General features: G+C 38.9%; 1 protein-coding gene across 9 annotated transcripts in view; it reads left to right on the top strand.

Moving 5' to 3' along the window:
* LOC127386252 (sodium channel protein type 2 subunit alpha) overlaps nt 1-9,765 on the top strand; it is a 79,109-nt gene extending 69,344 nt beyond the window's left edge. For all 9 annotated transcript variants that reach the window (XM_051622985.1, XM_051622990.1, XM_051622993.1 and 6 more), the window contains 6 exons: nt 594-875; nt 1,411-1,464; nt 2,517-2,654; nt 3,745-3,849; nt 4,847-5,117; nt 6,370-9,765. In XM_051622985.1, coding sequence (XP_051478945.1) covers nt 594-875; nt 1,411-1,464; nt 2,517-2,654; nt 3,745-3,849; nt 4,847-5,117; nt 6,370-7,565 — 2,046 coding nt within the window. In that variant the 3' untranslated portion in view covers nt 7,566-9,765. The remainder of the gene's footprint in view (nt 1-593; nt 876-1,410; nt 1,465-2,516; nt 2,655-3,744; nt 3,850-4,846; nt 5,118-6,369) is intronic.
* The last annotated feature ends 4,084 nt before the right edge of the window (nt 9,766-13,849 follow it).

Here is a 13,849-nt window from a genome sequence, read left to right on the forward strand (position 1 = left end):
TCAGATACTCAGCTGGTTTCCTGATTTGAACATACCTCTTTTTCTGATTTTATATATAACCATCCAAGCGAACATGTATATATATCCTTGAGTTTTCATTTATTTAAAAGAGGTCTTAAAATTACTTTAATTAAAATTTTTCTTAGTAATATTGATTTTGACTGCTTATCCAGTAAACATGTAATAGAAAAAGTGTTTTGTTTTTGATGCAGTTAATAGTAAAATTTTGGACATGGTTTTGCAGACACACATTAAGTAAATGCTCTGAAAAAAAAAAAAAAGGCTGATTTTTCTGTTTGTGGTTTTTTTTAGTTGGTTTTACCTGATCTTTTTCTCATTCTTTAAAGCTACCATTCACTACTGTTTGTATGTTTTTCCTTCTAATTATGTTGACCTTTTATCTTTCCTCTATACTGCTTTTCTTGTTGCTCTCAACAGTTTAACACGTGATATTAGAATTAAAAATGTTATTTAAATTTAAGAAATGTAAGAAAGGCTGATGAAGCATTTGTAAGATACTGTGTGTTCTTCATTTGTAAGGTACTGTGCCTGTGTACTTACACAGTCTTTCTTTGCTTTCATTCATACTCTAGGTGGTTGTGAATGCCCTCTTAGGAGCAATCCCATCCATTATGAATGTGCTTCTTGTTTGCCTTATATTCTGGCTGATCTTCAGTATCATGGGAGTAAATCTGTTTGCTGGAAAATTTTACTACTGTGTTAACACTACAACTGATGAGAGATTTGATATCAGCCAAATCAACAATTATAGTCAATGTGAGCAGCTCATAAAAAACAATGAAACTGCCCGATGGAAGAATGTGAAGGTTAACTTTGATAATGTAGGCCTTGGTTATCTTTCTCTACTCCAAGTGGTAAGTCATCACTTCTTAATTTCTATTTCTCTTTCTTTTTCAGTATCTCTATTACTTACTTGTAACAGTAAACAAGTAATTTTTCACTGTTGCTTTCATATAGAAATCTTGTCTCTCACATCTTGGTTTGGAATTATAAAGTGTGGAATAAATCCATGACTCTAAAGAAATAATACAAAGTGTAGAAACTACACTGACTCTGGAGAAAAATACACAATTCAAACCTAATTCACCTTAGCTCCATTGAAATCTGTATCAAGAACACCTGCTTAATGAGTTTTATACCAGCTGTTACTCATAATTGTGAAAAGTCCTTAATAGATGCTGTCTCCCCTACAGTCAGATATTAAAAGTTGCTTGCAATTCTTGTATATGAATAAAACATACGATAGAAGGCAAGTTACCTATTAACTTTGCCCTGTGCAAGTGTTTATGATGAGCCCTAAAGACACTTAGGCTTCGGCTCTTAAACAGTGCTTCTAAAAAAACATTTTCCAGAAAAAGCATGACATAAACCCCAGTGTTCTGTTTGTAGGCTACATTTAAAGGATGGATGGATATAATGTATGCAGCTGTGGATTCTCGTAATGTAAGTATAGTCCCTTGACTCCATTTTTTTACTGTATGAGCTCCAAGATTTAAGAATGTAATTTTAACATCTTTCAGAAACAACAGTAAAAATGAGAGAAGAAGGAGTTGTTATAATTTTTTACTTAAGGAAAATAGAAGCCATAGGAAAAATACAAGAGACAAAGATAGCAGAGGAGCAGTCCTGAAGCTTTTCATGTTTTCTACAGGGCAGTTGAGCCAAAAATCCTTAATTCCACAGCAGACTTAACTATTGCCATAGCATGCCTTTTCCTCTTCTCATTATGTGCATTAAGGCATTATTTGCATTTGGAAACAGGTACTGATACACAGCCTTGAGATTATTTTTTGTAACACTGATCTTTTTTTAAAGTTCAGACATTCCCTGTGCTCTGCAAGCTGCCTGGCGCCCTCTTCAGAGCACAGTTCTTATTCTTAACTCAGCCTGTGCATTTTTGTACTCTTTTGCCTTCCCCTTGCTGACTTGATCCAAGTTATCCTCTATTTCTGAGTAGACAACTGAATAAACTATACCGGTAAAGCTCCAGCTTTTCTGGTAAGCTACACTCACAGCAGGAGGCCTGTTGTAGTATAGTCAATGTGTATAGCTGTATCAAGGAAATAATGCTTACTCTAAACATGGCTTGAATACCTCTCTCTTCCATAATTTAGGGCAGTTTCCTAAGAGACCATAGCAGTGAAAGCTCCACAAGTCCACCTCGGGAGCCTTCCATCAGATACACAGAAAAGTCTGCAGCTTCACAAGCTGGTGTTTCTGGTTGTCTGTAGATTCAGATAGATGTTACTATTAAACCAGTTGGGGCCTCAGTATCTATTCTACACTCATATAGGCCAGTTTCATTTATTTAATGTGAAATGTCAAGTTTGACAGCAAAGTTCTTTCCTAAGAATGTAACTACGTAATGTGAAGATCAGTGGGATGGGTATGTGGGAACTTGACCATAAGGATCAAAGATCACAGTGACAGAGCTGTCCAGCAAATATTTGATTCTGTCTTCACAGTTAAACTAAGAGTTTCTATGCCTTTTGCAGGTTTTGGATCAGCCTAAGTATGAAGATAACCTGTACATGTATCTTTATTTTGTCATCTTTATAATCTTTGGATCATTCTTTACCTTGAACCTTTTCATTGGTGTCATCATAGACAATTTCAACCAGCAGAAAAAGAAGATAAGTACTTCATCATTAGTCTGAAAAGAAAGCTAAAGAAATGTTTTTTTTTGGTCCACACACAATATCTTTATTCATAAAATATTCTTTTTTATTATATATTAACATGTGCTCTGCATAATAAGTATATTAAATTATTAAAGATTACACTTAGACTTGACGGTTTGATGGACAAATGACACAATATGTCTGCCCATGGTTAGTGAAATACCCAATGTCATCTTTGTAAGATGTAGGTTTGAGGCTGGAGTCGCTAGTAACTCATAAAAAGGCTACCCATTGAAATACCTAAATGCAGCTATAAAAACTCCTAGCTATACAACCTTCAAGTTTTAGAGCTCAGCAGTGTAGATATTGGAATTCTAATAATAAACATTGCATTATCTTTATTTGTACTCTTTTTGGTCTTTTTATTTTGCCAACACTGCCTCAAAAGTTACCAGTGTTTCAGCTGCAGAACTTAACTAAATTATCTGGCTGCACAAAGCATTATTGGAATGATGGAAGTGCGATTGGATACGTGTGCTGAAACAGGTTGAGATAGAAATTTTTTTCCTACTCATTCAAATAGTAGTTCCAGGATCTCCTGCTTCAAATCCTGCCCCAGTGGAGGGGGAAGAGATTGTGAGATATGACTGCCTGGATACCTTCTAATTCTCCTTTGGTATCATACATGTCAGTTCTGAAATTTTGCCAAAATTTACTCTAAAGTACAAACAAAAGAAGAGGATTGGAATATTTTATCAGCTTGTGTCTCTGTAATAACTGATGGGATTTAGTAGAACAAAGAAAAATAACCTCTCCTTCCTAAAGGCTTCCCTCCTCTGTACCTCCCCTCTTCCCAATGAGAAGCAGAGGTATACCACAAACAATGAAAGTTTTCAAAAAACCATACTAAACATCGAGCGGAATATGTAAACAAATTCTTCTGTTACTAAAGTACTGATAATCATGATAAAAAGGGATTTTTATGTCTGTCCTAACTTTTCCCACAGATGAGAATGTGAACAAGTTTACTATTCACTATCTTTGTTTATAAGTAATCAATAGAGATACATGAGTGTAACCAGTTTTTGTCTCTTTTGTTTACTTTGGAGGTCAAGACATCTTTATGACAGAAGAACAGAAGAAATACTACAATGCAATGAAAAAGTTGGGTTCAAAGAAACCACAAAAGCCTATACCTCGGCCAGCTGTAAGAAAAAAAAAAAAATCTGTTATTTTTACATTTATTTAAAAATTTGATTGTTTCAATGAGGTCTTAGGCTGATTAAGTTGTGAACAAGTCATAACAAGTGGTACAAGAAAAGCCTTATTCATCTGAAATAAATTTTCTTCTCTTTTGTAGTCTGAACATGGAGGACTTTTCCCTTTCCTTTTTTCCTCCATTGTTTTATCTCTGCTGATGGCAACGACATTTCCTGAGGCTTTTTTTCAAATCACTGATTTGACTAGAATGATTAAATGCGGCCATGTATTTGTCAAAATACATTAAAGCTTTAGGGTACAGGCTTTTTCAATCGTCAAGGAAGACTGAAATTGAAGTACAGGGGCAAGTTACAGAATCATTGCCTGAAAAAAAGTCCTTTGCCTCTCACATTCCTGTTGCACAATCCAAATAATGAGCAGGGCTTCTGTACCACCTACCCAGCCAGGTTTGGCTGAGCAGAGAGTGATTCTAGCTTTGCATTGTGAAACCTGCATCAGTAAATTCTCTATAGCTGAAAAATGAAAGTTAATGTTTTAAAGATTATTGAAAGAGCCTGAAGAACACTGAACTCTGTGCTTGAAAACTTCTTAAGTTTCTGGCAAACAAAGTACTAGTAACTCTCGGCCTGTTTAAATACCCCCCCCTTACTTTTAAAAAATTTTCCCAAGCTAAATGTTCAGTGAGTAGTTTGTGTCTCAAAAGCTTACAGTGAACTGGCTGAGGGTGGCAAAGTCTCCTTTGAAACTTGAAAAAAATTGCTCCGTGCATCTTTTGAAATTCTTGCTTTATTGCTTATAAACACAGTAGTTGTATTTCTATTTAATTTGTGTTTATATGTATTAACTGGAAAATTCATACAAACGGAGCACTTCATGCAAGATAGCAAATCCCCTTGATACTAGATGTAAGTAATTTGTAGCGATTTCAAAAAAGAAATTTTATCCAATACATATCATAATGAATCTTATTTTTCTCTCCCCAGAACAAATTCCAAGGCATGGTCTTTGATTTTGTAACAAAACAAGCATTTGATATCAGTATTATGATACTTATCTGCCTTAACATGGTCACAATGATGGTAGAAACAGATGATCAGAGTGAAGACATGGAAAACATTTTATATTGGATTAACCTGGTGTTCATTGTCCTTTTCACTGGAGAATGTGTCCTGAAATTGATTTCACTTCGCCATTACTACTTCACTATAGGCTGGAACATTTTTGATTTTGTGGTTGTGATTCTCTCCATAGTAGGTAAGAACAATTCATTTTCATGAAATGGCTAATTCTGTGTAAACTAAAAAACTTTGGCATGTAATTATTTGGCGCATACTTGTATTTTGGTTCAGCATTGTCCCTGGAAAGTCTGTCAATTTTTCTTTCTTCTGATTTCATACTATCCATAAAAGAATTGAACAGTATGGTAACAAATTTTCTAGTCATAGGTTTCATACATGCTCACTTATATATTAGTGGAAATCAGATCTTTATTCTGAATTCAGTAGAAATTTCTCAGCATAAAAATAAACCCATACATGAAAGGCGATTTTGATATAAACTAACAGTGGCAGCTGCAGGAAGAGAGACCAGCAATCCAAAATCCAAGGGCAAAATCCACGTGGGACTATTGTTCAGGTAGCATGCAAGCATCCCAGATAGTAGGGTAAAATCTCAGTTTATGGTTTTATGCCTGAGCTAGAGTGAGCAATTGGAGGAGCAGAGCTGAAGTAGATGTAGTAACACATACATGGCTCCATTAGTCTTTGTGCTATCTAGGGCCGAAAACCTGAAAAAGCTTGAGCAAAAATTATGTCACTTAACTTCTCAGAACTCCTTCATATGCAAATTGATTTTGCCTTTTTTGTATGGAAAAAGGATGTGGTTATGTTTCTGCTTTGAGACACGTGATATAATTCTCAATTCTTTCCCTCTTCAGTCAGTTCTAAGAAGCCTTTTTATTTTCAGTTTATGTTTGGAATTGCTGTGTCATTAATTCTAAACTTATGGTCATGTTATTTCATGCATGATTAAGAAGGTGCAGTTCTCTTCCAAACATACCTGTTTCCTTTGAATACCTTACCTTGATTACATGGCATTTTAGTACTAGTGTAAATATGATCTTTCTTCAGATTAACTGAGATGAATTTTCTTATCATTAAATGGAAAGTCATGCTTCTGGTCTAAGCATTTGCTAGTGTGCATGCACTAGTTATCAGTTTGTAGTTTATTTGTGTGTCTGTTTGCATAGGTAGTCATACAATTAATACTTGGAAATGTCATTGATGGAGTTTTTCATTATTCTACAAGTGATTTTGAATTTTTATTGGGATTTATGGATAAACCAAACCATTAAGGTTTTGTAAAGGCAACTAAATGACTGATTTCTAAAGTCTGTTCAAATATCCTATTCTTCTTAAAATTGTAGAACATTTGTAGGATAGGTCTTTAGCAGTGGCTTTTGAATGTCATCATATTCTTTACTCATTTAGCTTTTATTTTTCAACAGGTATGTTCTTAGCAGAGATGATTGAGAAATATTTTGTATCCCCCACACTCTTCAGAGTCATCCGACTTGCCAGAATCGGTCGAATCCTGCGTCTCATTAAGGGCGCTAAGGGGATCCGCACTCTTCTTTTTGCTTTGATGATGTCTCTTCCTGCTTTGTTCAACATTGGTCTGCTGCTCTTCCTGGTCATGTTTATCTATGCGATATTTGGCATGTCCAACTTTGCTTATGTTAAGAGGGAAGTTGGGATTGATGACATGTTCAACTTTGAAACATTTGGCAACAGCATGATCTGCCTTTTTCAAATTACCACATCTGCTGGCTGGGATGGTTTGCTGGCCCCAATTCTTAACAGTGGGGAGCCAGACTGTGACCCGCATAGAGATCATCCAGGGAGCTCTGTGAAAGGAGACTGTGGGAACCCTTCCGTTGGGATTTTCTTCTTTGTCAGCTACATTATCATATCATTTCTGGTAGTGGTGAACATGTACATTGCTGTCATTTTGGAGAACTTCAGTGTTGCTACTGAAGAAAGTGCTGAGCCTTTGAGTGAGGATGACTTTGAGATGTTCTATGAAGTTTGGGAGAAGTTTGATCCTGATGCAACACAATTCATAGAGTTCAGTAAGCTCTCAGACTTTGCAGCTTCATTAGATCCTCCTCTTCTTATAGCAAAGCCAAACAAAGTCCAGCTTATTGCAATGGACCTGCCCATGGTAAGCGGTGACAGAATTCACTGCCTGGACATCCTGTTTGCTTTCACAAAGCGTGTTTTGGGGGAAAGTGGGGAGATGGATGCCCTCAGAATACAGATGGAAGATCGGTTTATGGCAGCCAATCCTTCAAAAGTGTCCTATGAACCAATCACAACTACATTAAAACGGAAACAGGAGGAAGTATCTGCTGTCATTATTCAACGGGCTTACAGACGTCACCTTTTAAGGCAAAAAGTCAAAAAGGTTTCATGTATATTTAATCAAGATAAAGGTAAAGAGGAGGATGATCTGCCCATGAAAGAAGATATGATTATGGATAAACTAAATGAGAATTCTACTCCAGAAAAAACAGATATGACCCCATCCACAACCTCCCCACCATCCTATGATAGTGTAACAAAGCCAGACAAGGATAAATATGAAAAAGACAAATCAGAAAAAGAAGATAAAGGTAAAGACAGCAGGGAAAGTAAAAAGTAACCCAGAATTCTGTTTGTTATAAACTGTTTACAGCCTGAGAAAGTATGTATTTGTGTCAACGGGACTCCTGTAGGAGGTACACGCCAAACTGACAGTTTTCACGTATATAAATATATATATATAATTATATATATATATATATCTAAAAGGTCAGTGCCTATAACAAGACAGTGACCCCTCGTCATCAAACTGCAACTCTGTAAAACAGGGTAACATCTTGACAGGAGGTTGTTGTTTTTAATACCAGCTGACACTGCTGAAGAGGAGATAAAATGGCCAGACTGTAGGGACCAGTTTAAAAAAAGGTGCAAACCTATGAATCTCTGTGTTTAACATGAAACACACAGTACAAAAATCGTATCCACTGTTTGCATTTCAACAGTCACATTTGCCATATTTTTACAAAAATCAGTGTTGGTGAACGTATCATTTTTTAATTCACAGGTTGTTTACTATTATATGTGACTATTTTTGTAAATGGGTTTTATGTTGGGGAAGGGGGTATGAGAACCTGGTGTTCTACTCTCGGATTCTCTCTAATGTACAGACAGAAGTGATGTGCATGAAGGCATGCTGCACTTGTAGTTCATGCATGGAGAAACATGACGTCGCACAAAGCAGCAGAGTCTGACTACTTCCATGTTTCAGGGTGGCTCTATATTTTGAGGTGCTTAATAACAGTATCCATCTAGTATCTCATCCAGACAAATCTTAACGTGCCTGTAAAGTCCCATAGAGTCTACAATAATAGAACAGATGTTTTATTTTTTCATAAGTCATTTAACTGTAGTTGAACAAACTCTGCATAAAAAAAAAAAATAATTACTGAGGGACATAAAGTCCATGTTTCAATATTCTTTTGTAGAAAAGAGCTTACCTGAACTTCAGAAACTGAATTTACCAAAAACTTGCAAAACTTAAGGATTATGAAGTTGTTCTGCTTCACCCTGCAGTATTGTTTAGCCATCTTCTGCTCTCAGTAAGGTTGACATTGTATGTGTTGATTAAAAAAGTACCGTCTATGTAAATAGTTATTTTATCTGTGGTGCATGTTTGAGCAAACAAATAATGACCCGTGCACAATATTTATTGCATCAAATATGTACCACAATAAGTGTAGTTTGCAAGCTTTCAACAGCTTAAGATGAAGTATTCTGTACCATTATAGATAGTTTGGAAGCTATCACTGATGCATGTTTCTCTGGCCTTTGCTGCTGTAATTTTCCTCCTTCCACTGTTAAAAGTCTAATATGGGAAGCCATATCTCAGTGGTTAAGTGAAACAAGTTGTTTAATTGGTCATCATTCTTTCATGACATCAAGCAATAGTTTGCAGCTATTTTAAGAGCTTCTTGCTTTGCATTTTACCATTTTAAGTGACTACTGTACGGTGTATAGTCAGACTGTACAGGGTATGTTGCAAACTGCTTAATCTGTTGAAAAATACATAGATAGAATTTTCTAAGAAAATATAAATATTGTAAAAAAAATACCATTTTATTTTATTTTTCAGCATTTTGTACATAAAATAAGAAATGAGAATTATCTTCAGGTTGATGTCACTGTCACTTTTGTTACTTTCTATCCATAGCACTTTTTAATTCAAGAATTTCACAAAAGAAGAAACAAAGGAAAGAATGGGGTAGCTTTAGGTTTCTGCTTTTTTATTAGTACTGTATTTTTGCACATATTTTAATGTGAAATAAGTTTCAAACTGAGTCCAAAATGCACTTGCTTCCAAATAGATATAACTTGTAATTGAAATGTGGTGGGGAAGATTTGTTTAAAACTCTAGCACTGCCTGCATCAGAAGTTTCAAAGTAGTATTTTTATTCATGAAATCTTGACCAGTGTTTGTTTACATAGACTATTCTTATTCTTGTTGATTCATGCTGCACTAGAACTGTTCTAAATATAATATGGGATCCACAATGTTTTTAGTTTTTTGGTTTCTGTTTTGTTTCAGGTTTGTTGTTTGTTTTTTTTTCCACAGGAATTAAATCGAAAACTTGTATAATTGATCACATCAGGACATTTTTTGTGTTTCTTACACAAGCAAAAATTCGATGTTGAATCCTCCTTTTACAAAACTATTGACTTGTGTGTCAGTGAACTGCATGCAGGAAAATGCTATTACCATAAAGAACAGTAAACCACATTACAGTTGAGCCAAAAGAATAAAGACTTCATTTTTTATTGTATTTAATTGTTCTGTCTTTGTTTTCATCACTATTGGCTATCAAGAGGTGCTATGAAAATAAAATATGAATATATAAAGTGTTAGAAATAAGGAGAAGTGATTAAAACTCATTATAGTATTAGATTTGCAAAAAAGTAAAAAAAAAAAATGAAGCCATATGCTGTCAGAAATATTTTTAATATGATTTGCGCTTACATTCTTTGGGTTACTAATCCTATTTAAAACTATTCTATTGGAGGATGAAGTTTATGTGTACATGATGCTTAAGCCCCTTTTTCATGTCAGGTATTCTGGGACAACTAGAAAAGCAGATTGTTAAAGAAACTAGCTATCAAGGCTGCAAACCAGTATGTATAGTTTCAATGATATTTTACATTTGAAGTGAAGAATTATCCTTTTGTTATAAGAAAAGTCCTGTTTACTACGCAATTTGTAAAATATTTATGGTATGTTATTTTGCTTAAGACATGAGGGGTAGAAATCAGCAGAATCTTTGCTGGAAGTTTTGGTAAAGCATCAAATTATTATTTTTTTTTAAATCTTGGGGGTGCTGAATGCAATTATAATGTGAAAAATTCTGTAATGTTAAACTTCTGTAGTGAAGTTACAGACAGTACTTTTCACTGCCAAAGATCTGGCACATATGTTGAGTGGTGCTCATGGAAGGGCTGATACCAGAATACAGGAGGTAGGTGTAGAACAGGCACTGCAAGACTGGTGGCAATGGAACTGGGAAGAAATCTGAATTTTGGGGAAAATAATATGAATTTTTATTGTGTCAGTCTTCTATCTTCTCAATGCATTAAAATGATATTTCATTTACATTATTGCAAAGTAATCTCTGATCTTGTAAAACATGCGAAAATTGGTTCTGAATAAAATAGTATTTGTGACAGTGGAAGCAGTAAAGCCAAATTTTTAGGTCGCAATGACCAAAGTCATTGCTATTGAGTGCTATTTCTAAAAAATATTTTTTTTTCCTGCTGTAAATAAAGCCTTGAAATAGGACACACTGAACAAATTATTAAAAATAAGGAAAACATGCACCAACTCTAATACAGATGTGCAGGCGTGTATCCCTGTAGCGCATCAGAAAAACCAGACGTACCCCATCATACATGTGACCTGCAAGTCCTAGTTTTGGGTGCAGCCCCCAGACCTGGAGAAACACTTCGAAATGGTGGTGCCCTTCATTTCTCCTTCTCCAGTTTTCAGTCACTGATTGTTGAGATTGTTTACTCCAGAAGAGTCTTGCTCTACTACTAATGCAGCAAGCTGTTAGACTCCCGTGGTGCAATTAGGTTTTCTTACCTCTGCTTACGGAAAAACTGTTCAGGGTGGGACCAAGAAAGGAAGACAGGAGAGAATCTGAAACTCTGTTATTAAAGGACCAAAGCGATGGCTGGCTGTAGATTTACTAAGAACACCTGCTAACACACTGAGACCCAATTAGGCACAGGTTTATTCAATCCAGCAATCATCTGCACGTCACCCACCAGGTAACGCGGCGCGGGGACAGGAGCGGCCGAGCAGCCCCGCAGCCTGCTCGCTCCTGCGGTTTATGAAGCCGCAGCCAGCGCCCCGTACGGCCCTTCCTGCCTCAGGGAGGGAGCCCGGGCTGCGGGGAGCGGCCCGGACCGGCCGCCCGCCCCCCGGCTCTCCCCCGCGGCGGCCCGGCAGGCAGCTCCAGCTACCGGGGGCTGCGCGGCCTCGCCGAGGTGCGCGCAGCGCCGCTCCCTGGCCGCTCCGCGCCCTGCGCCGCGCTCCGCACCGCCCCAGCCCCCGCTCGTGCGGCGGGCGCGGATGGAGCGAGGGCTGCGGGCTGCCTCCCCGGCGGGCAGGTAGGGCGGCCGCGCCCGGCGCCATCGCCGCCTCGGGAGCCGCAGCGCCGGCGGCAGGTGAGGGGCGCGCGGGGCGTTCCGGCCGCAGGCCGGGGGCTGCTCCTCTCCCGGAGGAGCCGCCGAGCTCCGGCCGGGCGGTGCCTTGCGAGCGGCCCCGGCACGACGACGGTGGCCCGGGAAGGCGGCGACCCGGGCCCAGGGGCTGGCGGAGGCCGCGCCCGGCCCCGCGGGTGGCGGGGGCTGCGCCAGCGGAGGCGGCGGCAGGTGAGGGCGGCGCGCGGCGGCAGCGGCCTCCGGGAGCCGCGAGCGCAGGGCCCGCCCCTGGCGATGGGGGCGGGGGCCCGGGCCTTCCTGTTACCTGTGTTACGCATAACGGCCAACGAGGGGCCGGGTAACCCGGGTGGTGGCAGGATTACCTGAAATGCCAGTTTTTTCAGGTGAGAACTGTAAGCACATTAGGGGTGTGTAACCGCAGCGGAGGCTGTTGAGCAAAAGGTGCGTCCCTAAGGAGCCTGGGAGCTGGGGCTGTCTTTGTGAGGAAGAGAGGGAGCTCTGCTAGTAGGTGAGTTTGTAAGTTGTCTAGAGAGAGCAGGTGTCTGCAGATTGAAGATTTACTGGATCCTCGTCTGCAAAATTGCCCCTCCTGGGTTTCACACACCTGAGGTGCCCAGGGGCGAGGCAGGGTGGCCTGTGGCACCTTTCAGGGCTCTGGGTTTTAGCTGTCCCCAGGCTCCAGGTGCTTTAGCACCTTCGCTCCCAGCTGCGCTGAGCAGCTCAGGGCCCCTTGGTGGAAGAGGGTCTGCTGTGCCGTGCTGTGCCGTGCCGGGTGGGCGTGCAGGGGGTGGCAGGACGGTGTGAGGGCAGCTAGTGATAGCTGCTCTATCCACAGTCATCCTCGGGGATAGTGGAGTAACTGGGAAGCAACGGCAGGTGGGTGTAACTGTGTTGTTGCAACATGCATCTGCTACTGTAAATTGTTGTACTTGAGAAACAAATGTCCTTGTAGAGAGGCTACAGATCAGAATACATCTTGGTTTGGTATTTGTCACACTGATAGTACAGTAGTAGGAGTAGCAGCTTGCATTCACCACAGATGGACGTTACAGCACTGATGTAATACATCAATTTGTTTGCTCAAAGCGGAGAGAGGGGTGAATGGAGCTGAACTGTGGTTTGGTTTCTTTTCTAAACAGCTAAATATAAATAGGGGAATCTTCTACAAGTGGTTGATGGGGACCAGTTTAGAGAAACAGTGAGCCGGGGGAAAAGGAGAATTGGTCATCCCGGGCAGGAAAGGCATATGCCTAATGTTTGTATGAATTGAGAAATGCAGACTATCCATATTACTGAACTAATGACACATCAAATACGTGAAGCGTAAAGTGAAGGACTGATATATATGCTGACAAAATTATCTAGAAGATGAAATATTTTCCTGCTTTTTATTATTTGTAATATACTTCATTGTATTCATTTCGTTCCTTTCTTACTCCACAGTCCTTCTTGGTTACCTCTGAGGAAAAGACACTTGTGTTTTTGCTAGTTCTACAAACTTGTCAAATTAATTATGCCATAGTACTATAAATATAGATTTATTTTTTTTTCCCCATAGAAGTATTGCACACTTAATTCTTTCACTTTGTTGTTGTAAATTGGTTCAGTACTTGAGCCCAATTTAAAAAAATACTTGCAATGTTTGCAAGCTGTAATAAATATCCAGGTACTACACACACCTCCATCATCCTGTTTGCTGTATGGCTCTGACAGGTAAAAAAGCCTGTTGCATTTTCCAGATGAATACTCTCTCCACTGGAAGTGCCTTTCATTACTTTGAATATCCTCAGTTATTTGGTGATTTGTCCAAGCATTTCACAAGACCTGTACAGTTCTGTGCAGGCTAGGTCCAAAAGGAGAGTGGGCATGGCTCGCTCTTAGGTAGCTGCCCTCATCTGCTCCCCAGGGAGGAGAGTCAAATGAAGAGTTAATCAAAACTAATTGGTCTTGGTGTTACGATGTTCTGTGCAATGTGCTGTCTGATAAGCAAGTGTTGTTAGAACAGAGAAAAAATAATATATATAAGAATAGATAAAAAATACTGGTTCCTAATTAACTCTTCTGCAGAGCCATCAGGAACCATGAACCAGGCCACAGATAAAATTTGTACTTGCTTTCCACAGTTTCTTTTTTAAGTAGCTTGTTGTAATATGATACTTAATTAGTTGTAATGTTAAAAGAAAAATTTAA

This window comes from Apus apus, chromosome 6, assembly GCF_020740795.1.
Source record: "Apus apus isolate bApuApu2 chromosome 6, bApuApu2.pri.cur, whole genome shotgun sequence".
Taxonomy (NCBI): domain Eukaryota; kingdom Metazoa; phylum Chordata; class Aves; order Apodiformes; family Apodidae; genus Apus; species Apus apus.